Raw genomic sequence first — 27882 nt, forward strand, 5'->3', positions numbered from 1 at the left:
TTTGACAATCATTTTGGCAATACTAGAGGAGGTAGGCAAGCATCAGTGCAGCAGCCAAGACAGGCCCCTGTGCACAAGCCCTCCAAGAGAAGAGCCAAAACGGGAGCCCAATATGAAGATTGACCTGACCTACTAGAATTTCAAGGAAGCTTGAATCTTGAGGAGTTTATGGACTGGTTGATTGAACCACATTGATAGAATCTTTGAGCATTATGAAGTCCAAGATTCCAAGAAAGGTGAAGCTAGTCTCTATTAAACTGAAAGGAAGGGCCTTAGCCTGGTGGGAACAACTGCAAGTAAAATGAATTACAAGAGGGAAGAAAAAAACTCAAGACTAGTCCAAGATGAAACAGAAAATGAGGAATTATTTTTGCTTTTCAACAATATGTAGACATTGTACCAAGAGCTGCATAATTTGGTGGCTTGAGTGGATCTCAATGAGAGTGAAAAATAGATGGGCGAGTTCTTAAGGGGCCTCAAACCAGTATTCCAACATGCATTAGGGCCTGCACTCTGTGGCCAGTTTCTAAGGCATACAACAGGGCCTTGTTGATTGAAAGGCAACATGCAAGAAGTTAGTTCTTGCTTTCACAGCCCTTTGGAGGTCAAAGAAATAATATAACCAGCAATCAAGAAAGGCCTGTGACTGCACAGCCGTTCAGGTTTGCCAACGCAGGCATGATTTCAAACTCTAGAGCATCGAAACCACTAGCAAAACAGCCTCAGCACTTAAAATTTAAGTGTTAATAAAGTGGAGAAGCAGGTCATAAGGCCACTGACTGCAAGAGAACTGGAGAAGCAATCCAAAACAAAGTCAAAGGCCTTGATTATTGAGGCAATGGAGGGAAAAGAAGATGGAGATTATGCCATGTATAATCTCTTCCCTGAAGCGACTTAGAACAAGCAGAGTGGCTTGCATTGGTCATGAAAAATAGACCTTGCTTTCATCCAAGAAAGAAGACCAAGGTTGGCGTAGGAGTAATATTTTTTATACTACCTATTGCATTAGTGGAAGAGTATTAAACATGGTGATTGATGAAGGCAGCTGTAAGAATGTTGTATCACAAGAGGCTGTGGACAAATTAGGCCTTGAAACTAAAGAACATCCATAACCCTACAATTTCACTTGGCTCAAGAAAGGAAAGGAAATGAAGTGAAGGTGACCAAGAGATGCATGGTTTCCTTCTCAATCAGAAAGAAGTTTGAGGAAGCAGTCAAGGAAATCATATTAGCAGTATGAAGTGGGTCCCCTCTAGTCAGGAATATAGCATAGAGGGGCCCATTGACTTGGGAAATACCCCCTCATCATGACAACCCCACTAAGGAAAGATTATAAATAGGGGAACAGAGAATTGAAATAGGGGTTGGAGGAATTGGGGGAGTGAAACACGAGAGTAGTGATATAAGATTCAACTCAGGAAGGGGACAATCTTACTCAGGTTCTAGGGCGAAAGCTCAATTGTATAACGTTCATCTCGGTTGAGCTAAGAACTAGGGAGTTTGGTGTAAGAGTGACTTTAATTCCCTCATATATTTAAGAAACACTTCTTGGACCTCCCATTGTGGGATAAGCCCAACCAGAATACAAGTAAATTGGGGGTCAGGGCCCAAAAGTCTTAGCTCACTAGAACCTCACCACCACACATACAATTATATTTCCTAAAAAATAATTTTAGAGAGAGAGAGAGAGAGAGAGAGATTCGTCATTTTTTATATATTTTTTATTTTCATAATTGTTATGTGCATATGAAAGTTTGTCTATTTGGAAATATATTAATTTTAGAAATTATTATGAAGTCAATGGGTGATCAAGAAAATTACACTTACTAAGGAATAACTATTACAACACTTTTAGAGATGAATGATTATTCTTCATTTTAAAGAATATCTATTCATAAGGAATGCATGTTCCCTGTAATAAAAATATAACTAAACTGCCGAATAACTAAACCATAACTATTATATTATAGATACAGTGTCTATTACAATTTACCCAACATACACTACAAGAAATTTGGTCTTTAGCGATGGCATATAGTCGTCGCTAATGCTTTGAATATCGTCGCTAATTATATTGGCGACGAAAAATGTCGTCGCTAATTTTCGTTAAACGAATTTGGTTACAAAAAAGTTTTTTAGCGACGATATTAATGTCATCGCAAATACAATACTGTTAACGACAACAAAGTTGTCGCTAATAGTAACAGTTGTCGTCATAAATAACTCGAGACCCCAAGACGAAATGTCATCGCTACTATCTCATTAGTAGTGACAAATTTTTTTGTCGTCGCTAATAGATTATTATTAATGACGACATGTTTATGGTCATTGATATATCATTACTAGCGACGACGCTTGTTGTCGTCACAGATAACAAAATATAAGTGACCACAAACATGTCATCACTAAAAATTGCATATTAGCGATGATATTGTTTGTCGTCACAGATAACGATATATAAGTGACCACAAACATGTCATCACTAAAAATTGCATATTAGCGATGATATTGTTTGTCGTCACTAATGATATGATAAAATATTAGCGATGAAATTGTCGTCGCTAATAATATTTAACATTTTTTTTTTAATTTTTCTCTAAAATTTACATTCTGAATTTTACAATGGTACCTGTTAGGTAATAACAAAGCACAATCCTATGCACATAAAAAATTTTCAATCACAAATACTCATAGAAGCATAACAACTGCTCAATCAATAACTACTAATAAGGGAAAATAATACCCAAGTTCAATATCACATTCATAATAAAAGCTCCAATCTATTCACTCAAATACTAATCAAAGGATAACGAATTTCTCATGAAGATATGCAATCAAGCTAAAACTTGTTGCAATGAACAAAACACAAAACAAGAGCCAACAAGGAACAAGACAAAGAAGAAAAAGAAAAGAAAAGTAATCGTTAAAATTCCATATCCAATTTTCTCAGTATTTCCAAACTAGTCTCCTTTTAAAAAGTACTCCATAACTCAAATTAAATTAAGACCCTTTTTACAATTCACCAATCAGTTACACCCAAAACACACAAAAACTCCAAAAATCATTCAAAACCCATGAAACTCTAAGACACAGAGACCCACAACTAAACCATGAAACAGCTGCTAATTTTCAAAGATACCCACAACTTGTTTACAAAAATTAAGGAATACCCAGAAGGTAAAATGAAGAGAGATCATCAAAAGGACCTCAATTTAACACAACCAGGAAAGATGAGAACTTTGACACTCCCCAGAGTTGAAGTGTCAAACTTTGAGTTTAGTTTCTTCTTCTATAAAAAATAAAAATAAAAACTTTGTTTCTTTCACATAGTGTCTGGTAAACGCCTTGGACTTAGAAGTTGAACAAAAGAGTGAAGTCGTGCTCTTTTCTAATCACGTTTGTGCCTTCAAGACAAACTACCATTGGTACTTTCAGCATAACCTTCAAAACAAGTATAAGATAAAGAGTTATAACCAAAAGGTGTACAAAATTAAGCACATGCGTTACCTCTAACCCTTCCACAAAAAAACTATCTCAAGCATTAACTTAAAAAGATTTTAATTTTTAGAAAGATGAGATAATGGGTCTATGCAGATTTTTATACTCCCTCTCCAAATTGAGAGTCCCACTTTGGGAATTTAACAATAAAGTGAAAATGATAAATGGTCAAAAATATACCTTAAAAGCTAAAAATATACTCAGATTTTCTTTGCTTTTTTTAAATGATTCATTTTTTCCCTCCAGAAAGATTAATTCAAGAAGGTTCTAATTTTTTAACTTTACTATTCAAAATGCTACATTTAGGGATGGCAGGGCGGGGTGAATATTCTTTGTTGGAAAGATTAGGGGTAAGTTCACGGTTTACTTTATACCACAGGTTTGCAGTGCAGGTGTACTTTCAAATGCTAAGAGAAAAATACAATACATGAAAAGCAACTCACATATATTTTGAGTGAAACTTAATCACAACATTAGTTAACGTTTAAGCATACCTATATTAGTTTGAATGAATGCAAATTTTTTTCACTTTTACAAATAAAAAATGAGAAATAGAAATTTGGATGCGATGTTTAATTTGTAAGTGTAAGAAAATTAGGAGCAAGATAGAATTAAAAGGCAAGCATCCTAATAAACTAGAATATGCCAGGCTTCTTCATGGTTTTACAAGAAAATGACATCTGATGACACCTTTAAAATTTTAGATTTATATGGAATAATTTACAATAACTGTAAGGTTGAATTTATTCAACCATCTAATTGGCTTTATTCCGTGCCAAATTTGCTTGTAATTCAGCATTTAGTAACCCTGTATTTAGGTGGGATTGTTGTAAGGGTAGTGAGTGAGATAGTGTGAAGATTGCTCAAGAGTGTGCAAGAAAACAGAGTGTCGCGGCTGGGACTCGCGGGTGGACTCGCGGCTTCAACCCGCCAGAAGATGCACACGTGCCAAGCATGCTGGAAGATGAACAGTCATGCTAGCTGGAGCACTACAGGACAAAACAGGACAACTGGCCATACGGTTAACTCGCGACTGGATCTCGCGACTTGGTCAAGCCGCGAGCCACCCCTGTTTTGAAAAAACCTGACGTTTCGCATTCCTCTTCACTCCAGTATAAATACCCTTTTAACCCACGATTGAAAGAGAGCTTCCAGAGAGAATTTTGAGAGAGAAACCCTAAAGAAAAACCAGATTGTTTCACCCACAATCTCTACCTTAGAGTCTCATCAAAATCCCTCACTCTCTTCCTCTCCATTGTCAAATCCTTGAGAGGCTTTATACCAAACCTGGTTCTCACCATTATCATCCCTGTGAGACAGACGTTTGGAGTTCTGGGAAGCAGTTAGGAAGGAGCCAATATTCATTGGTTGATGCTACGGTGTAGTAGCGGAATCCGGAAAGCTAGAAAAGAAAAAGGTTCGGCGCAACCTCGTTGGAGCAAGAAGCTTGGAGGGCTTAGGTGCATTGGGTAGATTAGGCTTGGAGGGTCTATTGCTGTCCTTGTATCCCAACTGTATTTTCTAGTGGATTGATTACCGCTTGGAGGGCGGCGGAGAGGTTTTTCGCCGAGGTCTTCGGTTTCCTCTTCGATAACATATCTGGTGTTATCGCTGTGTTTGCATCTTCCTTCCTCTCTATCTCTGCCTTTACATTATCTGCTGTGATTTATTTTGTTGTGGCTTAGATAGTTGTTTAACCAATTTCATATTATAGCATATGTTAAGTTTCCGCACACTAGTTGTTTAACATATTGCTTGTGTTGGTTAAGTTGGTTTTTGGGGGTCTAAACGTTCAAAAGTGTTTTTGTACACGTTTTTGAACTTTCAATTGGTATCAGAGCGGGTACACATCTGTTTGGTTTCATTACCATTGTGTGATCCTTGACTCCCTTTTTGAGATGGATAGGTCTCAATCCCTTAATGCACCTCCATATTTTGATGGAAGTAATTATGCATTTTGGAAGGTTCGTATGAGAGCCTTTTTATGCTCTATTGATGAATCCGTGTGGGATGCTGTTGAGATTGGTTGGGCCAAACCTGAGGCAGCCAAATCCACATGGGATAAGGCAGCACTTGCTGCATCTAATGCTAACAGTAAAGCACTAAATGCTATTTTCTGTGGTGTGTCTCCAGATGAATTTCACAGGATTTCTCACATTACTATTGCCAAAGATGCATGGGAGATTCTGGAAACAACTTATGAAGGCACGAAGAAGGTGAAAGATACCAAGTTGCAAATGCTGACCACTCGGTTTGAGGAGCTCAAGATGAGTGAGGATGAGTCTTTCGACTCGTTCTATGGGAAGTTAAATGAAGTGGTTGTCAGTAAGTTTAATTTGGGGGAGAAGATGGAGGACTCAAAGATTGTCAGGAAGATCCTTCGATCATTGCCGGAAAGTTTCCGTGCTAAGGTGACAGCTATTGAAGAGAGCAAGGATCTTGACGACATCAAGGTGCAGGAGCTGGTTGGTTCTCTACAGACCTATGAGATGTCTCTGCCAAATCAACGGAAGAGTAAATCCCTTGCTCTAAAGACCACTAATGAGAAGGTGGAAGATCAAGGCACATCGAGAGAAGATATGGTGGACAAAGATGTAGCCTATCTTGTTAAAAATTTCAGAAAGTTTTTGAAATTCAAAAACAATGGAAAATTTGATGATAAGAGAAAATTCCAAAATTCTGGAAGGGAGAAGAGGGATTTCCAAAGGAAAGATGGAAAAGAATCCCAATCCACACAAGGTGTCGTTTGTTTTGAATGCAACGGGCATGGACACTTCAAGAAAGAATGTCCGAATTATTTGAAGTCAAAAGGCAAGGTGTATGCCACGACCCTGAGTGACTCAGATTCGTCCGACTCAAAATCTGAAGAGAGCTGTGATGGAGAAGGGAACTACTCAGCTTTCATGACGATTGCTCATGTTGAGTCTTCGGATGAATTGAATTTGCTTGTTCAAGACCTTGGAGAACATAGTGAGGATGACTCACTAGGAATTATTGAAGAATCAGAAGCTGAAGAAGAAGAAAACACAGCTACTCTTCAAGAAAATTACAACTCACTTTTGGAGAAATCTGGTGAATACACAAGGGTGGCCAAGGCTGCTGTGAAAAAGATGAAGAAGGCTGAGGAGGACTACAAAAGTCTTCTAATCCGGTATAGGGAGGCCAAATGCGAGATTGAAACTTTGAATGGTGAGCTCTCCGAAGCTTACACTAAAGTGAGATTTCTTGAAAGTGAGGTTGTTCAAGCAAATGCAAAAATAGAGAGGGTCACCACCAAGAAGCTAGACGATGTTATATCTTCTCAAAAGAGCTTCTCAGACAAATCCGGACTGGGATATAGCGGAGGAAGTAGTTCAACTAGAAATGTCACCAAAGAAGTGAAGTTTGTCAAAGCCAAAGATCCAGTTGTAGCTGACTCTACTGGTGTGAAGCTCAAGGTGGAGGAGAAGAAGAATGTGGTGGACCAACGGATGCTGAATCATCGTAATCAGTCTGTGGGCAGGTCTGAATCTCGTGCCAAGTCACGTCCTCGACCACAAAGAGGTCCTAGAGGAATGTATGTGTGCCATTATTGTGGACTTCAAGGGCACACTCGACCAAATTGCCAAAAGTTGAGAGCAAAGAATAGTGCTACTCCTCAAAGGTCAGGAGGACCAAGAGTTGATAGGAGAACTTGGGCAGGTGATCAACCTAGAGAGCAACATGGAGATCCCGGAATGATGAACGTGATGAAGATGATTGGTGCATTCACCAACTGCTTGGAAAGCTTCTCACGAAGGTTTGAAAGCCCTAACTCCCGTACCCAATCCTTTAAGGAAATCACCCCAAACGCAAGTGACGTGTGGGTGAAAAGGGGTACTCATGCATAAGCATTACAACATGTCCATGCATTAATACTTCCTATGCTTTGTGACTATGTTTGTGTGGTATGCTTGTTGCTTTTGATTTTGGTTGTTTTCTTGTGAATATTTCTTAATTGTGTTTTATCAATCTTTTTGTTTCTTGAGTCAAAAAATCCAAAAATTACATAAAAATTTGAAAATCAAAAAGCTTGATTGACTTTGTTGAGTTTTTGTCTTAAAACTCGTTTTGCCTTGTACCTTTGTGCTAATGGCTTTGTGCATTTTCGAGCATTGCTTGTTTTCATGCACTCATATCACTATGGGAAAAATCTTGAAATCTATGTGATTGTTGTAAATAGATCTTCAAACTTGTCATGAATGATTAGTGAATGGCTATGTTGATCTTGAAACATGCATAGACTTGTGTCTATATCTCTTCCCACTTTTTATTTTTTTTGCTAAAAAGAGCTCACCAAATGTAAATCTCCAAATGAAAAGAGATATTGAGCTGCAAAAGCCTGTCGCACATTCTAGTATTTGACTAGGAAAAAGGGTAAGCGACCTTATATTAAAAATGAAATTTCTTTCAAAAAGGCCAAAGGCCTGTTCTTCAAAGAAAAATGTTGTCTATACCTCTCACAATGAGAGATGATTGCCTCAAAAGATCAAATGTTATGGCTGAAAGTGGAGCAAAATGAAAAGCTCCAAGTTATGTTATCAAGTTATGTGGGAGGTCATATATTCATATTTCTATAATTGAGATTGGTCACATGATCTAGTGCTAATTATGTATGCCTTGGTTGAATTGATCATTGAAGCTTCACATTAGACAAAGGACTATCTCATTGTTGATATCCACACACAACACACAAGTTTATGTTCAATAAATGCCATATTCATTTGTGTGATTGTACTTGATAAAATGTGTTTTCACATGCTCAATCTTTGTTAATTCAAGCACAAAAAGATTTTTGAGTGTTTTAGGTGTTTTTGGAAAGTATTTTGTTGGAAAAATCTGAAAATTTCAAAAATACAGTTCTGCCCTGTTTTGGCGGCTCAGTCGCGGGTATGGCTAGTCGCGAGCCTCAGTCGCATCTTCGCTGGTCAGTTTTGGCGACTTGTTCGCGAGTGGAAGGTCCAGTCGCGAGATTCACTCAGAGATTTTCGCGGCTCAGCTCGCGACTCACTCGCGGGTAGACCTTCCAGTCGCGAAAAACACTTAGAAAAATTTTTCAAAATTTTGTTCTTGAGTGCTTTGGCGGCTTGATCTGGCGACTGTGTGGCGACTTAAACCAGTCGCGAAAATCGCGTGTTTTGCAGAAACAGGAGCAGTTTTTAAACTTTTTCAGTTTTCCCTCGAATTTTTGTGACTGTTCATCTTCTCTCTAAACACTCTCCCTCCCAAACACTCCGTGCTCCCTTTTCCAATCTCTTGTGTTGCACTCTTTTAGCTCAAAATCGTCAAGTTACAGGTATGGGTTTTCTGTTTTACCCTCTTTTCTACTTGATTTTGTGCTTTTACCCTTGATTTTTCGCATTTGATTGTGTTTTTGAAATGGGTTTGAGCTTCGGTCTCTGCTTCTTGTTCTTGCTTAGCTTGTGGATGCTATTGCTATAGTTTGTGTTAAATGATTGTCATATGCTTATTGATCTTCATCTTGTGCTTAGCTAAGTGTTTATTTTATTTCAATCTGATCTTTGAGCTGTTGAGTGATTTCTATTGGTTCTGTTTGAGGTTGTGAGTTTTACTGTGCTAGATCTGCATGTTTTAGTGTGTTAATCTGTGGGAAGCTTCTGTTTGGATCATTATATTGTTTGAGTGTCATATTTTCCATTATCTGTCTCAATGTCATTTATCTGCCTTCAGGATAGTTTCACCATGTTGTTCATGTGTTTCCTATCCTAGGCTTGGTTTATCCATATGTTTGAACTAAATAGCTTGCTGTTTAAGTGTTTGAAGTTCACTTGTTTGGTTGATATCTCTCTCTGTTTACTACATGGTTCTGACTGGTTCTGCACATATATTGCTATATGTTGTTGTGGCCTTTTCTGATTGTTCACAGATGGCACCTTCACCTCAGAAGAAGAAATCTACTGCGAAGAAGGCTGACAAAAGACTTAAGATGGATTCTAGATTGTTTAGGTCAGTCCACCACTTTGAGAGATACAAGGATAACTTCTTGAATGCAGGAATCATTCAAGAGAGATTTGTGGATTTGGAGGATTTAAGGCAAACTTTTATTCCCAGTTGTTTTGAAGGAAGGGGATGGGAAAAGCTTTTGGGTGGTTTCCCTGTTGTGTGTGAACCCTTAATTAGGGAATTCTACTCAAATGCTGTGATAAAGGACAATGAATTGAGTTGCTGGGTGAGGGGTAAAGAGTTTGTCTTAGATGCTCATGTCATAGATGATGCATTAGGGCTTGAAGGATTAGATGATGAAGAATTTATCAATTACAAGGATAGGAGTGTGTCTATTGAAACAATTCAACAAAGGATAGGTGGGCAGAGAGAAGGGAAATGTTTGAATACCACTGCCTTTCCAGTGGACATGAGGTGCCTTACCATAATCATGATGTTTAATCTCTATCCCATTAGGAAATTGACTACAATCAACTGTGCTAGAGCAGTCTTTCTGATGGATCTCAAGGAAAAGAACTTCATAGACATAAGTTCCCACATTTATGACACCATTGTGGATGAGACCAGAACAACCTCTAGGCCTAAATTGATCTTTCCAAGTTTGCTTATGAGGATTTTTAGGAGTAAAGGAGTTCCAATCCCTCAAGACATCAGTCCAATGTCTACACCCTCTGCAATCAACAAGCTTACCTGCAAAAGGATAAGTGTTAGGCTTCCAGGAGAAGAAGATGAAGGTGATGAAGGAGAGGCTGCTCCAATGGAGACTGAAGCAGAAGCAGCTGGACTTGCATCAACTTCAACACCTAGGAGAAGTGGCAAAAGACACAGAGCTTCAACCTCTGCAGACACACCTCCAGATGCTTTCCAGATCATTCTGGAAAGGCTTGATGGGATCAGGGTAGTTCAGACTGAGCATTCTGACAGGATGAGAGCCATGCAAGACCAGATTGATGTCTTGGCTGCTACACTTGACAGCTTCACAACTCAGCATGACAAGTGACCCTTTGGCCATTCCATGTCAAAAAGGGGGAGAAGTTCATTGATAATTGAGAAGCAGAAAAGCAGCTCTTAAGGGGGAGTAATTTGTTGAGGGGGAGTAATTAGTGTTTTTATGGTTTTTATGGTATTAATACACTGGTTTTGGTGTATAACTGTTTTTAACTCTTTTCATATACTCTTGGTTAAACTTTAATATATGTTTGATGATGTTATTCAGGTATTTGTTGGTTTGTACCCATATGCTTATGTAAGCTTTCAGGGTTATTGTTTTATGCATAGTTTGTAGGCCTTGTGGTATGTACCATGCTTAAGTGCAGCCTTTATGCTATGTTGAAATCAGTACTTTAATCTAAATGTTCTGCATTGTGATTGTTGTACTGTCACTCTTGTGCCCTTGTAGGATTGTTCCTAGATGCATATGCCTTGTGTGCTATGCATTGGTTGAGTGTTGAGCATACAAGTGTCTTGCCTTGTGCTTGTTAACTTGTATGTCCTTGTGTTCATTCCAAGTGTGAATGAGCACTGTGATCACTACCTTGTGGTGTTCACTTGGTTGATCAAGCCATGGTTTGTTTATTAACTCCATTTTTGCTTGATCTCATGTTGCCTGTTTCATATGCATTTATAATTTTCTGCTTACAATGATCATGGTGTATTGTTGTGTTTCAGGAGTTTATGTTCATATGATTCAAGTGCTTCACAGCTTCTAGAGTTAGGTGTGAGTGAGTTTTGATCAACTGTTCCCAACTCACATGTTAAGTCTAGAGTCTGTTTTAGGGTTTTGTCACGGAATAGCCAAAGGGGGAGATTGTAAGGTTGAATTTATTCAACCATCTAATTGGCTTTATTCCGTGCCAAATTTTCTTGTAATTCAGCATTTAGTAACCCTGTATTTAGGTGGGATTGTTGTAAGGGTAGTGAGTGAGATAGTGTGAAGATTGCTCAAGAGTGTGCAAGAAAACAAAGTGTCGCGGCTGGGACTCGCGGCTTCAACCCGCCAGAAGATGCACACGTGCCAAGCATGCTGGAAGATGAACAGTCATGCTAGCTGGAGCACTACAGGACAAAACAGGACAACTGGCCATACGGTTAACTCGCGACTGGATCTCGCGACTTGGTCAAGCCGCGAGCCACCCCTGTTTTGAAAAAACCTGACGTTTCGCATTCCTCTTCACTCCAGTATAAATACCCTTTTAACCCACGATTGAAAGAGAGCTTCCAGAGAGAATTTTGAGAGAGAAACCCTAAAGAAAAACCAGATTGTTTCACCCACAATCTCTACCTTAGAGTCTCATCAAAATCTCTCACTCTCTTCCTCTCCATTGTCAAATCCTTGAGAGGCTTTATACCAAACCTGGTTCTCACCATTATCATCCCTGTGAGACAGACGTTTGGAGTTCTGGGAAGCAGTTAGGAAGGAGCCAATATTCATTGGTTGATGCTACGGTGTAGTAGCGGAATCCGGAAAGCTAGAAAAGAAAAAGGTTCGGCGCAACCTCGTTGGAGCAAGAAGCTTGGAGGGCTTAGGTGCATTGGGTAGATTAGGCTTGGAGGGTCTATTGCTGTCCTTGTATCCCAACTGTATTTTCTAGTGGATTGATTACCGCTTGGAGGGCGGCGGAGAGGTTTTTCGCCGAGGTCTTCGGTTTCCTCTTCGATAACATATCTGGTGTTATCGCTGTGTTTGCATCTTCCTTCCTCTCTATCTCTGCCTTTACATTATCTGCTGTGATTTATTTTGTTGTGGCTTAGATAGTTGTTTAACCAATTTCATATTATAGCATATGTTAAGTTTCCGCACACTAGTTGTTTAACATATTGCTTGTGTTGGTTAAGTTGGTTTTTGGGGGTCTAAACGTTCAAAAGTGTTTTTGTACACGTTTTTGAACTTTCAATAACATTGAATTATAGAAGTAAACACAAAAGAAAGGAGAAGAAAGGGAGACTACTCACAGCCTTTGAAGACTAGAAGACCCGAAACCGAAATATTGGAGGGCTTTAACACTTCACCAGCCAAATTGTTCAACTCCACAACAACAGCCGAAGCTAGTTCTTTTGCTTAAAAAAGCCTCTTCAGCCAATTTTTTATTCTACACACATAACCCACTATTCTCCTCTGAAAGCTAAACATGTTCCAACTTAAGTTTCTCATTCTCAATCTCCTATCCAAACAAACAAACATACCAATGAGTTCCAAAAGTGCAAGCACTTGTTAAATTGTAAAATGACACATAAACAATGTGCTCTAATACCAGACAAATGTGCAGTATATTTTGCAAATAAATCAGGAAGTTTCATAGTATGAGTGGGTCAAGCAGCTGGATCTATTACAAGGATCACACGCTGGCCATTTGTGAATTAGATTTAGCCAAATGGATTGCCATGATGTAGAAGCCAAGGTGTTATTTGCATGTTATAAACAGGAGTTCTAAATTGGGCCAAAAAAGATGAACTCATGATAAGGACAATTAGGTTGCTACCATAATAATCCGACTTTAATAAACCATATTTCCACACATCACAAATTTTTAATCACAAATACTCATATAGGCATAACAACTACTCAAACAATAACTACTAATAAGGAAAAACAATACACAAGTTTTATATCACATACATAATTTAAATTCAAATCTACTCTCTCTAATAATAATAAAATAATGACAAATTCCTTAAGAAGATATACAACCAATTTTGCAATGAAAAGTATCTCCCCTTAACATCATCAGTAGCCCAAGGTATGAGACATTTTAACCTGAAATAAAAAGAATAAATCAATATAAAGGTGAACTAAAGTAGATGACAAAAATGTGTACAAAATAGTTTTAACATCCAAGTAAAATTTTAACATTTTTATTTTTCAAAAATACCATAGCTGAGAAGATATGAAAGTTTTATGTATTTAACAAAACTTAACCTGCATCAAAACTCAACTTAATCTTCATCCCTAAGATCACCAATAGATTCATCATTGCTAGATAAATCTTTTTCCTGATCTGAGCTTGAAACATCGTCATCACTATATGTTTCTTCTTCATTGTTGGAATCTGTATCCCATTCCTCATTAGACAAATCATCATTGATGAACATACTTTCATCAAGTTGCACATATACATCATCAACAGGTATGAAGTCCTCCAAATCTATTGCTGGCACACCATCTCTATGTAACAAAGTTAAGTCTTCATCATTTTCTTGTTGAACAGTTGCATTAACCCCAATGCATTCACTTTCTTGGTATACCGCATCACCATTATCTTCTTCATTTTCTTCATGCACTTTCTCTGTGTCTGTAGGAATATCATACATGTTTCTATGCGTCATATGTTGCACCACTCGCCAACTACTACCCAATTTGGTATCATTCAAGTAAAAAACTTGTGAAGCTTGGCACGCTAGGATAAATGGGTCAGAATGATACCATTATGGGTCAGAATGATACCATGTACGAGATGTATTCACACTTGTACAATGCTCATCCCTTTGCATTCCTGTTCCATTCCTAGTGTCCCACCAATCACACTCAAATAAATATACACGATTATTGCCCATATAGGTTAGCTCCAAAACATTCCTCAACTCACCATAATAGTTAGTTTTTGTTCCACCATCTTCACCCGAAACAAAGACACCGCTATTTTGAGTACGACGAGTATGTTCACGGTCTTTTGTGTGGAACCTAACACCATTCACAATGCAACCTTGGTAAACTGCAACTAGAGCATCAGATCCGCATACAAGACTATATAATTCTTTTGACACATTTGTCGCATTACTCCCACATATATGATCTTTAAACCAATTTTCGAATTCAACTTCATGTTTATGATCAATGTCAATGATGCCTTCTCCCTGGATCTCCAAATAATGCTCACTACATTATAAATACGTAAAAACACTTCATTTTATGTTCAAGTAACATGAAAATTTTCTTTAAAAAAAAATCAATGGATCTTCAGATAACACTTAATACATAATAAAAACATATAAGCACTTCATTTTATTGCTAAGTAATATGTAAATTGAAAAAAAAAATCAATGAAACACTTACGTTTTATACGAATCAATTTCTGAGCAATTGCTAAGCACATATCATCGAGCTCGTGTGAGATGCATATCATCAAGTCTTACATATTTTGTTGTTCCTAAAGGACGTACTGGTTGTGAAAAAACAGACAAGCCTACATCCCTTTCCCCCTGGCACCTATCGCTATTCCGCTCCTCACAACTCCATACTGTCTCAATCTCACGAAGATACATGGAGCAAAATGTCAAACATTCAATAGATAAATATCCCTCAGCAATTGACCCTTCTGGACGTGCTCTGTTTCGCACAAACCGCTTTAATTTACCAAGAAACCTTTCAATTGGATACATCCAACGAAATTGAACAGGACCTGCAAGCTCTGCCTCTCGAGGTAAATGAAGAGCTAGATGTACCATTATATCGAAAAAAGCAGGTGGAAATATCATTTCCATTTTGCATAAAATCACAACAATGTCTTCCTTCATTTGATTTAAGACATCTAACTTCAATGTTCGTGAACACAAGTCCTTAAAAAATAAACACAATTCAGTCAATGTTGTACGTATATTATCATTGAAATATCCACGAATTGCAACAGGAAGTAATCGTTGTAAGAGTACATGAAGATCATGACTTTTCATTCCTGAAATCGTACCCTCATTGGTGTTCACACATCTACTAATGTTAGATGCATACCCATCAGGAAACTTTACATTTTTTAGCCAATCACAGAATCTTGTATTCTCAGCTTTTGTCAATGTATACTTTGCTTGTGGCATTTTTGTAGATGTACCAATTTTCTGTAAGTGCAAATCTTTACGTATGCCCATATCTTCTAAATCCTTTCGTGCTTTAGAAGTATCTTTATTTTTCCCTTTTCCACTATCATACATCAGTGTACCTAAGACACTGTCACATATATTCTTCTCAATATGCATGACATCTAAGTTATGTCTCAGTTTCAGTGTTGACCAATAAGGTAACTCAAAAAAAATACTTTTCTTTGTCCAATTCAACTCGATCTTCGTGCGCTTTCTTTTTCTTGTAGCTTCATCATCTCCAAATTGCACTTTTGGAACATTCAATAGTTGTTGTAACAGTTGATCTCCTGATAATTCATTAGGAGCTATCCTATGCTCTTCAGTTCCATCAAAAAATTCTTTTTTCTGGCGCCAATTATGCTCCTGAGGTAAGAATCAACGATGACCCATGTAACACAATTTGTGGCTAGACTTCAAATAACTCGACTCTGTATTCTCGTTACATATGGGACATGCTAACTTTCCCTTGGTAGACCACCCAGATAAGTTCGCATATGCAAGAAAATCATTTATAGTTCATAATAACGCTGCATGCAACTTAAATGAATGTTGCTTTGATGCATCATACGTCTTGATGCCTTCATTCCATAATTCTTTTAAATCATCCACCAATGGCTGCAAGTACACATCAACTTTGTTTCCAGGTGCCTTACGTCCAGGAATAAGTAAGGACAAAATCATATATGGATCCTTCATACACCTCCATGGAGGTAAATTATACGGCATAAGTACTACTGGCCACATGCTATATGATGTACTCATGTTACCAAATGGATTAAACCCATCGCTTGCTAAACCAAGTCGCACATTGCAGGAATCTGCAGCAAACCAAGCATGTTTTTTATCAAACTCTTTCCACACTATTGAATCGGCAGGATGTCTAAGGTAATCTCCATCTTCAAGTCGCTCATCTTTGTGCCACCTCATGTCTTTAGCTATATCTTTCGACATAAACAATCGCTGCAACCTTGGTTTAATTGGAAAATACCTTAAGACCTTCCAAGGAATTTTTTTACCATTACCATTGTCCTCTTTCCATCTTGAAGTATGACATTTTGGGCATTCTTCTTTATCAGCATGTTCCTTCCAAAAAAGTGTACAGACATTTTTGTATACATGTATCAACTCATAGCTAAAACCCAAGTCTCGCCTAAACTGCTTCGCTTCATAATACGATTTTGGCAATGACTCCCCATCTGGGAGTGCCTGCTTTATCAAGTCAATCATCAAATCAAACGACTTATCACTCCAATTGCAAAGTGTCTTTATATGGAGCAGCTTCATACAAAAAGAGAGTTTAGAAAACTTTTTACAACCTAGATAAAGCTCACATTGGGCATCTTCCCACAACTGATCAAAAGGTCTTGTTTTGTGATCATTGTTTGATGGACCTGGAGAAGTGGAGGATTCACCTATATTTGCATCTGGAAATGTTCCCCTATAAATGTCATCTAACATTTCTCCAACGTCATCAATGTCTTCTGCTTGTGAATTATTATCATTATGCTCAACTTGCACATGTTTAAAAAACGGATCTTCTTCCCCATGAAATATCCATTCAGTGTAATTCAAATCAAATCTATTCAAAATTAAATGAGTCTCCACCGCGTCTATATGTTGATAATATCGATTTGTGCATTTACGACATGGACACTTAATCCTACCAACTCGATCCGCATGATCACGTGCCATGTTAATGAACTGCTTAACACCTTCACTATATCGTGTACTAGTTCTATCAGTTTCATGCATCCAACTTTTATCCATCTTGATGTCCCTATCATAATTTCAACAAACACATTCTTACGGGAAATGAAGTGGGTCGATGAGTTAAACAAGTTCTCTATTATGATGTCTCTATCATAATTCATAAATATAAAAGAAGTGAACTACTTACCAAGTATAACCCAATTTTCTTCAGAAATAAAATCAATTAAAAAATATAAAAAAAATTGCTTGTTATTGAAACAACAATAATCATAATAGACTATTTTCAACTAATCCGATCAATTCATTGTACAAGACTACAAGTGCCTCAAAAACAAATTAATATTTTTTTGATAAGTAATAAAAATAATTATAATGAATATGTACATTGTACATACTAAATTTATAAAATTTCATGGTGACAGCCATAGTTTCAAAACCAGACCTGATTAGTTGATTCAACTAGTTTAGCCAAACCTATACGAATCAACTAGTTTAGCCATAACTATACCAAACCAATGATTACCCTAAAACTGAAAAAATTCAAAAATTAGTCAAAATTAGTAAATAGGAGGTTCAATCTCCAAAACTGTGTACCAAATAAATAACTATTGCACAATGAAAATGTATAGAAAAAAAAAGTTAAGAAGGTAAAAAGTAAAAGATTAAAATTTTTATTAATCTAAGAACTGATATTAAAAAAGTGAATATTTTATTTTCTAAAAAAAAGGGTAAATATTTTAATTTTTAATTTCAATATTTAAAAAATTATTAGACCGTCGGCATTGTAATTATTGAGGAATAAAATCATTACTTCATAGGCATTAAAGTTGAAATATTTCTCCCTTTTTTCCTTTTATACCAACGAGAGGTCTGGACTCAAGGCTCAAATGTACCTATCCCAAAAGGTTGGTAAGATGAATAAATTTAATTTATCATTATTTTGACATTATTAATAATCATTATCTGAACTGAAACGGAACCAGTGAACTAGATTTATTAACAATGAAAGATAAAAGGCATTAGCAACCAAACAAAAGTATTTTGGGTGGGCCAGAAGCCAGATCAATAGATCGCTTCAACTAAATTGTATCCATCGTTGCATGTAAAAAGCTTTGCGCAACATATGACTCCCCACCCCCACAAAAAATTATAATAAAAATGTAAATGTCCATTTGAATGCCTACCCGTTTCAAGACTCCACACAACCTCCCCAACTAACAAGGAAGAATAATTCTCCTCTAAAAAAACAAGGAAGAATATTACTCCTATTAAAAAATTAATAAGTCTAAATATAGGGCAAATTTCATATTCAAAACTGTGCATGAGACTTTTATCTTCTATGGCTTCTTGTTCATCCAAAAAAAGTCTTGTATGGCTTCTAAATTAGTATAAAAAAGAAAGAATAACTCGTCTTCTTTACTTTTGTTTTTTTTATATATATATTTTTTCAATTATAGAAGTAATAGATTGTGATATCTGTGTCAATGGAAATGATGTTTAGAGTCCAAATCAATTTCACAATTATCTGTCAATTCTTTTTATATAAGATTATATCAAACCTTATTCAATATGAAAAAAAATTATTACGTCATAGAGAATAGCTTATTTTAGAAAATAAGGATTATCTTCAATTCAAACAAAAAAAAAGAAAAAAAAATCATCAATGACTAAAACATTTTTAGCTAACAAATTAGTTGAGCAATTGTATTGTTTACCTACATGGGAGATATGAACATGACGAAATTCATCCATAAAAGACAACATATTGTAAACAATTGAGCAAACGAAACGTAAGAGGGGTAAAATGTGTGGGAAATAATGAGCAAGTCATCTTCAATAATGAGCAAGTCATCTCCAAAATTAACTATTTTAGGTCTACTTTATGTTAATTTTAGGATTAGAAACAAACAAATATCAAAATATTTGACAATATTTCAGAAACAAAATCGAAAGCAATAATAAATATAAGACAGTCCAACTAGTGTAATTGAAATCCCTTCAACCACAAAATAACTATAGAGATAAAAACAATACGAATATCTAACCTTTACACGCTTTGTAGCGGCAACCCAATTACGTTTCCCAAATCGCTAACCTGCAAAATACAACAGAAAAAAAAAAAAAAAAAAAAAATGCTCAATTATGTTTTCCAATTACGAATTCAAGGGTTGAAGGCAAAGAAGTTGAAGGCAATAAATAGACCAAACTGTTCAACATTGAGAGTGTACCTGATCGGCGTTGGAGTCTATGACAGTTGAATGGATATTTCGAACTTGTTCAAACAGTGATGGAAGAGGAAGGTTTTCTTTTCTTTTCTTTTTTGCATTCACTCACCAGTGTGATTAGTGAAACCCTAAAAATTGAAATTAAAATGGGAATTGAATCTGAGGGGTGGGATTGGAAATCTGTGGAAATTGAAAGCTGTAGAATTGAGATTTAAGAAGATCTGGAAAGGGTGTAGTCTGTGTAAAAAATTTGAGAAGAGGAAGACGAACACCCAGAGCGTGTAGGTTAGATAGTTGCATTGGTTTTTGGTTTGGCTTAGAGATGTGGAAGCATTCTGAGACCCTGTCGGCCTACACGACCACATACATAAAGCCTAGTCTAATTTAATTGAAAACCACGTCCACATCAATAAAGCCTAGTGCACATAAATAAAGCCTGGTCAGTTTTTTTTTTTTTACCGAAAAAGATAGAATTGATATATTAAAAAATGGCAAGAGCACAAAAAAAAAAATTTAAAAAAGCCTATCCGCCTACGCTGCAGGACAAGAAGCAGACTAAACACTGCCACAAATAAAAGGCATGACTAAAGGAAATAAATAAAAAATTAAAAAGCTGTGGCAGGCCAAGTCTAGTTTAGTTGAAAGTTATGTCAAAGCCTAGACTAGCCTACATAGTAGAGATGGCAGATGGCTTTACTTTTAAGTATACTTCACCATTTTTCCTCTTTTTCTATCAATTAATTTGGGGGGCACTTTTTACTCTTTTCCCATCAATTACTTTGGGTGACACGGTATGTGTTGTACATATCACTATTCCAACTTTTCAAGCATGACTATCACAAAAAAACTCAAAATACATAAAAAATATTTTGGGATATTAAAATTTTGTAAGATTATTTTAGATATTCTACCATAAAATATTTTAAAAATTATAAGATTTCAAAATGATTTAACTAAGAGGATAATAGTTAGGGGTATTTCCTCAGTTTTAAAGTTGAGGGAGTAATAAAATTACCCCAAACTTAATTTTCTTTTGGTGCAAAACTGTCTTTTTATTTTATTTTATTACTTTAAATTTTAAACAGTGTGCAAAAAAAAAATTAGCCCAAGAAAAATGTGCTTGAAAATGTGAATTTTGGCTAAGTAAATTTGACTAAATGAAGAAAAGAAAAGAAAAAAAAATCTAGGAACACAATCTAATCTAATATTTTATTAGATTATTTTGACTTATAAGGAACTTACATCTTAATAATTATAAAAATATTGTGATAACAACAAAATGTCACGACATTTTCACAATACACAATACAGTACCTTTATTTTTAATTATGCTAGTTCTTGGTTTGATATTTTATTATTTTATTTTAGTTTGACCGAAAAAGAATTGACACGTGTTACAATATTTACACAATATCTCTATATTTGCATTGTACTTGCAATGAAAATTTATATAGTAGACATACAAAAATTGGCAAATGTTGTACACATTGGCAAAACTTGTACAATATTTACCATTGTTTTACAAATATATTTAATATTTGTTATTTTTTGTGTCTAAATTTTACACCATAAGCTTACATTATAGAGGTACAAAGTAAACATATAAAATCATTAAAAGAAAAAACGAATACAAACTCAATCCAAACTGGCATTCTTAAAGGGGAAAAAAATGCTCATTAATTCTCCTTATTTTAAAGGTTTTAGGTAATAGTATTAAATACTATTATTACGTCTACAATATATTTACAATACTTTTTCAACAAATTTTTAGCGAAAAGTTATTAATGATTCTAATTTGAACCCACCATTAAATTTTTTTTTCTCGCCAATAATAGTAAATAATAATTTGCTACTTAAGAGATTTATTGTGAAAATTCTGTGGACATAACTTTTTTTAATATTAAAAGTTTTTCTTTCTTACCTGTAGCTAGAGACATTTGCTCTTTTTATATACTTAGTAGATAATTTATACGGCAATTTAATTTTCCTTTTCCTTTTCCTTTCCCTTGATGATTTCTTCATGCATTTATTGTAAAAAGAATTTTTGAACAAGTTGCATTGTTATAGTTATGTACATGAGTCAGTTCTTAATTTTGTCTCCAAAAGTCAAATCCTAATTTCTTATAATTATGTATGTGAGTCAGTTCTGATGAACATTAACCCTCCCTATAATTTAGGGATGGCACTTAAAATGATTGTGATCTTTTTCCATGCAAAAATCCCTTTCAAAAACCTCTCAACTCCACTTCTCATATCTACAAAATACTTTTTCCTTGTAAACTAAGACGCAAAAGTGAAAGCTCAAACTGAAGATAACTTATTTTTCCTAAACTATTACATCACAGGAACAGTAAACGATCCATAAACCAGTTCATAAACCAGACACATTCAATTAGCAGTACAATTAAGTAAATAAAATAAATAAATGAAATCCCCACTATCATTTCCTAATTGATTTTCCAAACCTACAACTTCCACCACTGAAAATTTAGACACCGGTTTTTGAAAAGTTAAAAGATATAACTTAATTGGAGCATACCAACAAAAAACAAAAACAGTAAATGATAGTGATAAAAAATGGAGAGACCTGAGAAACCATCAAAGGAATAAAGGCAATAACTACTAATAAGGAAAAACAATTCCCAAGTTCAATATCACATACATAATTTTAATTCCAATTTATTGTCTCAAATACTAATAAAGTAATAACAAGTTCTTCAACTAGTAATAACAAAGTCTTCATAAAGTAATAACAAAGTCTCAAATACTAATAAACTAACCACCTTAGAGCATCTCCAACAGGGCTGGCCATCTCCAAATTTTGGAGAGAAAAGTCACTGTTCACACTAAAAATGAAGTCCAACAGCCTCTCCATCTCTAAAATTTTTTTTAGATTTGCTACAGTAGCTCTCCAGGTCTGGCGAGTACTGTAGCAATCTCTGTAGCTTTTGCAAAGATTATTTCTCATTAAAATAATACCAGATGAATTAAAAAAAATAATTTTTTCTCTTTCCTCCCTTTATCTCTCTTCTCACGGCTACAAACACAACGGTTACAAACCCATCCATCTTTCTCTCAAATATCTCCAAACTCAAGCATAATCAAAATACAAACTCAAAAACATAATCTTAAAATTAATCAAACCATAATAATAAAAGCAAAATCCAATTCTTAAAATAAAGTTGAATCAGAATAAACAAATATGAAAAAAAAAAAAAAAAAAAAAAAAAAAGAAAAAGCCGATATGACCCAACATGGTGGTGGGGAGGAGGACGAGCGACGGTGGGTCGGCGGACGTGGTAGTGCTGCATGGTGAATGCCGATCTCCACCGACGGTGGGGCGGCGGACAATCTGACCCACTCTCTCTCTCTCTCTCTCTCTCTCTCTCTCTCTCTCTCTCTCTCTCTCTCTGATGTGAAGCAAATGTGAGGTTGTTGGAATGTTCTTGAGGTAAAAAATAAAATAAAAGAAGATGGGCTGAACACTTGTGTGGAGGAGAAAAACAAGAAAAAGAAAAGAAAGAGAGAGCTTCTTGAATGTTGTAGAGTAGACAAGGAGAAGAAAAGAAATAAAAAAAAATAATAAAAAAAAAAAAAAAAGTGAAGAGAAAACCAGTGGAGTAGACGAAGAGAAGAAAAGAAAAAAGGCAAAGTGAAGGAGCTCAGAGGAAGTGCTAGAGAACAAAAGAAAAAGGAAAAGTGAAGATAGAGATAAGGGAAAGGTGTGGAGGAGAAAAAAAGAGAAAAAAAGAAAAGAAAAGAAACGTGTGGAGGAAAAAATGAGATAAAAAAAAAATAAAAAATCCTAATTGAAAAATACTACCACAATATTTTTACAATATTTTTTTAATAAATTTTAAGTAATAGATTTTTATTAGTTAATATTTGTGAGTAAAAAAATAATTTTAGTGATTGGTTTAAATTAGAACTAGTAATAACTTTTCACATAAATTTTGTTGTGAACGTATTGCGTAAAATGTTGTGAACATAGCAATTCTTATTGAAAAATATAGTTGTTAAAAAAAGAATAAATGATGATTAAAATAAGAATAAACAATAAATGATAAAATAATATTTAAATGAAATAAAGAATGAGATAGAGAATCTGTTGGAAAGTATATTTGAAAAAGTTGGTAGGTAAAAGCTAAATGTCATTGTTCATTCTCCAAACAGGCAAAAATTTGGAAAGGCTACTGGAGATGCTCTTATAGACTAGCTACCAAACCTTGCCATCAGTATAGCTAGTTGCTGACGTTGTTCCTCTACCTGACTCTGCAACTGTGCCATTTGGTTTTGTGTTTCAGCAAGTTTTTGATCCGACTCACCCTGTTTTTGCTCCGCATCAGACAGTTTCAGCATCGTATTGGACAAATCTTGCTTGCAGGTTTCCAAATTCATGCTTGTCTCATATCGCAAATGAGAAGAAGGGGTTGGGGTCGGAATCACAAATTTCCCCATCCCTCTTACAAAGCCTCGCCTTGTCCCTAGCACTTCTGTAAAAATTTCCTCCTCAGTGCTTTGGTTATCTTCATCAGCTACTTTTTCTATCATTAGATTCTGCACAAGTTACAAAATTTTACTAAATAATTTATGCAATTATTTCAAGATTTACTCTATAAATTATCTATATGAAATCAAACTTTGATATATATATGAATACAAATTGGAATATTAATTACGTAATTTTCTTTCCTGGTAGTAGTCACAAAAACTAATATATATTGACAGAGAGAGAGAGAGAGGAAGCCAACAAATAATATAATTGACAAAGAAAAACAATCATTGTAAAGAAAATAAAGTAAAAGAATTTAAAGTAAATGAAAAACCATTAACACAAACGAAATATCACTTATCTAAAAAACAAATCATTCATAGTGGACTTAAAGAAAAAGAATTTAAATGGATACACAACATGGACATCCAAACAAAAGAGTCTCTGGTTCTTTCTTAGGTGATGGAAATTAATTTCCCAAAAGAAAATCTTAGGTGAAGTAAGGATTAGAATTCACAAAGCTAGTAGGATACTACAATCACAACATCTAGATAAAAAAAAGTCACTCTAATCATTTCCTTCTACTCTTTTTTTTCAGTTATAAGATAAACAAAAACCAAAAAACAAAATGCTTTCCATATCTGTTGAGAGAAGATTGTTAGTGACCAAAGAACTTTTACCAGTGAACTTCTTCCATCCCCATGAAAAGGAACTAGACACAATTTTTCTTTAATTATTGAGCCAACTAAATAAAAGTTCAAACAATTAACATTTTTGGTATCATCATTTATCACCATAAACAAAAGATTACTTTAGAACCCCATTTGAAGGAAAAAGAAAAAAAGAAAAAAAATCCCAAATGTCCACATTTAAATAAATCTATTTTCTACGTGCAGTTGACTATAAATATTGAACTATCCCCAACCCACCGAAGGATCAATTTTGAACCAATCAGTTTTGACCATGACGACTCATGAAAACAACTATAATTGGAGAAAATGAAAATAAATTAAGGTAAGAATAAAAAGTAAATTTTAGAATTTGGATATTATATTATATTGTTGATCAAGTGATGTCGATTAAAAAGCTATTGTCAGGCCAACTAATAAGTAATAAAATTTATGCCACTTTTTAACAATTTTCCTATTTTAATAAGTTGAAAACTTGAGAACACTAAGAACAAAATTAACCAGAAGTAAAGAAAAAAAAATACCTGAATAGCGGCAGTGAATCTACAGGTTTAGCGGGTATGTGAGAATGAACGAGAGAGATGATGAGTAATATATAATTGGCGGTAATGACTGAGAAAGACATGGGATCATGCTCATCATGGGACTACAAAATCCGTTATATTAGGTGTTTTTTTCATTCCCATTTTCCCTGACCCATTTTCCCTCCAAATTCAAACAATCCTTTCTCTCAAACATCTCTAAACTGCAGTCAAAAGCAAAAATAAAATAAATTAAAATAAAATAAAAAAATTTCCCTCCAAATACAAACAATCCTTTCTCTCCAATATTTCTAAACTGCAGTCAAAAGCAAAAAATAAATAAATAAATAAAAATAAAAAAGACAGAGCCCATCTGGGATGTGTTGAGGAGGAAGATGAGAAAAGATTATGCGCAAATCCGCCCCAATTTTGTGCAAATCTGCCTCTTGCTCTTGCTGTTTGCATAGCTCTAAGTGGTAAAAATAAAAATAATAAGAATATAAAAAGAGATGAGCTTTACAGACTTAGGCAGCAAAATGAAGAAGATAGGTAATGAATGAACATAAACTATAATGCTTGAATCTTGAAATTTACAGACTTGGGGAGCAAAGATGAGACGTGGGAACTCAAATATTTCCTTGAGAATATAAACTATAATACTTCCCAGCTGTATTACTAGCCTATAGCTACTATTACTCACTTATGTAGCTACTATTTTTTTCTTTTACATAAAAAGTCAGAACCTTGGAATTGAGATGATGATAGGACGTCTCAAGGACACTGCCCCTATTGAATGCTCAAGTAACCTGCTCACTTTTTTGCTGAATTTTTTTTTTTATTTTTTTATTTTGTTTTGCCTGGATAGTTAGCTGCTCACATGTACACTTTTTTAATATTTATATCCAACATAACATTAGTTTTGTCCTTTTTGATGTGCTTGATCCAAAGTATCTCATGAAACCTCTTTATTAATTTGTTTTGAATAAAATAATGTTATATTTTACTTATGTCTGACATCTTTTCTTTTTTTTATTACTTTTTTTTAATACTTTAAATACGTTACATCAAAATAATATCAAATATTTAAATAAATTTATAATTTTAATCTTAATAAAAAATAAATTTTATTATCATGTGCCATCTAAAAAAGGTTTGTATTTTTAATATAAATGTATAATGAATTTATAAAAAAATTAAGATTTTAACTAAAACTTAAGAATCAAAAATATTAAAAAACTTTTATAATTTATAAATATTTTTAACAAATTGTGTGGCCTTGAACTTTTACCAAAATGTATATATATATATATAAAAATTTATAAAATAGTAAAACTCTGAGATGGTATGCAATGATATATCCAAATAGATTTATATCAAAATATTTTGTTTTAATAGCAAACCGAAATAATCGAAACAATATTCATAATATTAATACTAACTACTACAAAGGCGTGCTGTAGATTCCTAAAAAAAAAAAAAAAAGGGCGTGCTGTAGAAAAACTTTAAATAAAATCTTGGAAGGCATGATGAAAAATCAAAGTTGCGTGTCTAAGTCAATGTGTAGATAAAGATTAAAAGATGTGGTGACGGACAGAAATAAAGGTGTCAGACAAAAATGAAGATGTGAGGGACTGAGAAAAAACAAGAGATAAAAAAAAAAAAATGAAAAGTAAGTAAAATATAATAAAATGTTGGAAATAGAATGGTTTGACATTGTGCAGTGTGCCTAGCCTTCGTTTGCCAGTTTGCTACATTAAAAGAAGAATTAGTATTTTAATAATATTTTAATTAAAATAATAGTAGTTTAATTGATTTGATTAGATTAATTTTAAAATAAAAAGTTTTATAAATATAACTCTTATGTTTTTAAAAGTAATAGATATCTTTTACCTATATTAAAAAGAGCGAATGCACATGTAAATAGTTCTTTTGTCGAGTAGCTTGTTTGCTATTTGTTTATTGTTTCAGCACATTTTTTTGTTTTTTTTTTTTTTTACTGACTTTGTCCAGCACCCTCTTGACTTTTTTACCCTTTATATACAAGTAGGCCGAAAGGGTTTGTTTTGTCTTTTGCTAGCAACCAATGAGGTATAATACAAGCACACTTATAAAATTCTATTTATTTATTTATTAAACTTATGAAGATATAGTTTAATAGTTCATAAATCTCTTGTTTTGAATACGTTTGAAAATATATGAAATTCTCACATTATTGCTCTAATGGTACGATAGAATAAAAAATTTAGAAAACATTGCAAGGCTTTCTTTTGACCAAAAGTTCATTATTCATCTCAAATTTGCAAGTTATGACGTTTATAGAGAAACGCACAATAGATTTAATATTATTTCCATCTTTGATGTGCAAAATGAAAGTAAATTAATACAAGCTACTGTGACAAGTAAATTAATATGTATATGTGTTTGAAAACTTCACTACAAATCAGAAAAAAAAAAAAAAAATGAAAATCATGAAAGCCAGATAGAGACATAATTATTACTCAATTATGTATCAATTTGTCTTCCCTTTTGTAGATCTAAGGTGTAGATATGGATACATTTGTTTTTTTAGACCTCTTTTTGTACACAATATATACTCATCTTTATAAACTACACTTGTGATATTGAAGATTTTTTTTGTATAAAGTCTAATATGATTTACGTTATTATTATAGTTAATTTATATAAAAAGAAATTCTTGTATTTAGATTTTCAAATAAAATATAGCATAAAAAATTATATTATCTACTTTATATAACAAATACTACATATTTTTTTTTTTTTTTTTTTTACGTATGTGATCTTTGGCAGTAAAATATAAAAAAATAGCATTTACGAGAAAAGTAACGGAACAAGGCTAAAATATTGATATCTGAATATTTTGAAACATTTAATTGTATAATTTCTAGGCAGTCCAATAA

The 27882-nt window shown here is 34.4% G+C and overlaps 2 protein-coding genes and 1 long non-coding RNA gene across 6 annotated transcripts in view; all 3 read right to left on the minus strand.

The window, feature by feature from the left end:
- Nucleotides 1–27882, minus strand: part of LOC126705503 (cyclic nucleotide-gated ion channel 1-like) — a 57141-nt gene that overhangs the window by 12333 nt on the left and 16926 nt on the right. The window lies entirely within an intron of this gene.
- LOC126705505 (uncharacterized) lies at nt 2970–13897 on the minus strand. Of its 2 annotated transcripts, XR_007648303.1 has the most exons (4): nt 13397–13888; nt 13169–13234; nt 12433–12641; nt 2970–3441 (listed from the first exon to the last, which is right to left on the minus strand). It is a non-coding gene; the product is annotated as an uncharacterized LOC126705505 (long non-coding RNA). The 2 variants fall into 2 exon arrangements; XR_007648302.1 differs by having other exon boundaries at nt 12433–13234; nt 13397–13897.
- On the minus strand, nt 13951–19674 carry LOC126705504 (uncharacterized). Its single transcript, XM_050404560.1, has 4 exons — nt 19266–19674; nt 19083–19132; nt 14531–17104; nt 13951–14353 (listed from the first exon to the last, which is right to left on the minus strand). The coding sequence occupies exon 3, from the start codon at nt 17092–17094 to the stop codon at nt 15844–15846; it is 1251 nt and encodes a 416-aa protein (XP_050260517.1). The 5' UTR covers nt 17095–17104; nt 19083–19132; nt 19266–19674; the 3' UTR covers nt 13951–14353; nt 14531–15843.

The sequence above is a fragment of the Quercus robur genome, chromosome 11, assembly GCF_932294415.1.
Source record: "Quercus robur chromosome 11, dhQueRobu3.1, whole genome shotgun sequence".
NCBI lineage: Eukaryota > Viridiplantae > Streptophyta > Magnoliopsida > Fagales > Fagaceae > Quercus > Quercus robur.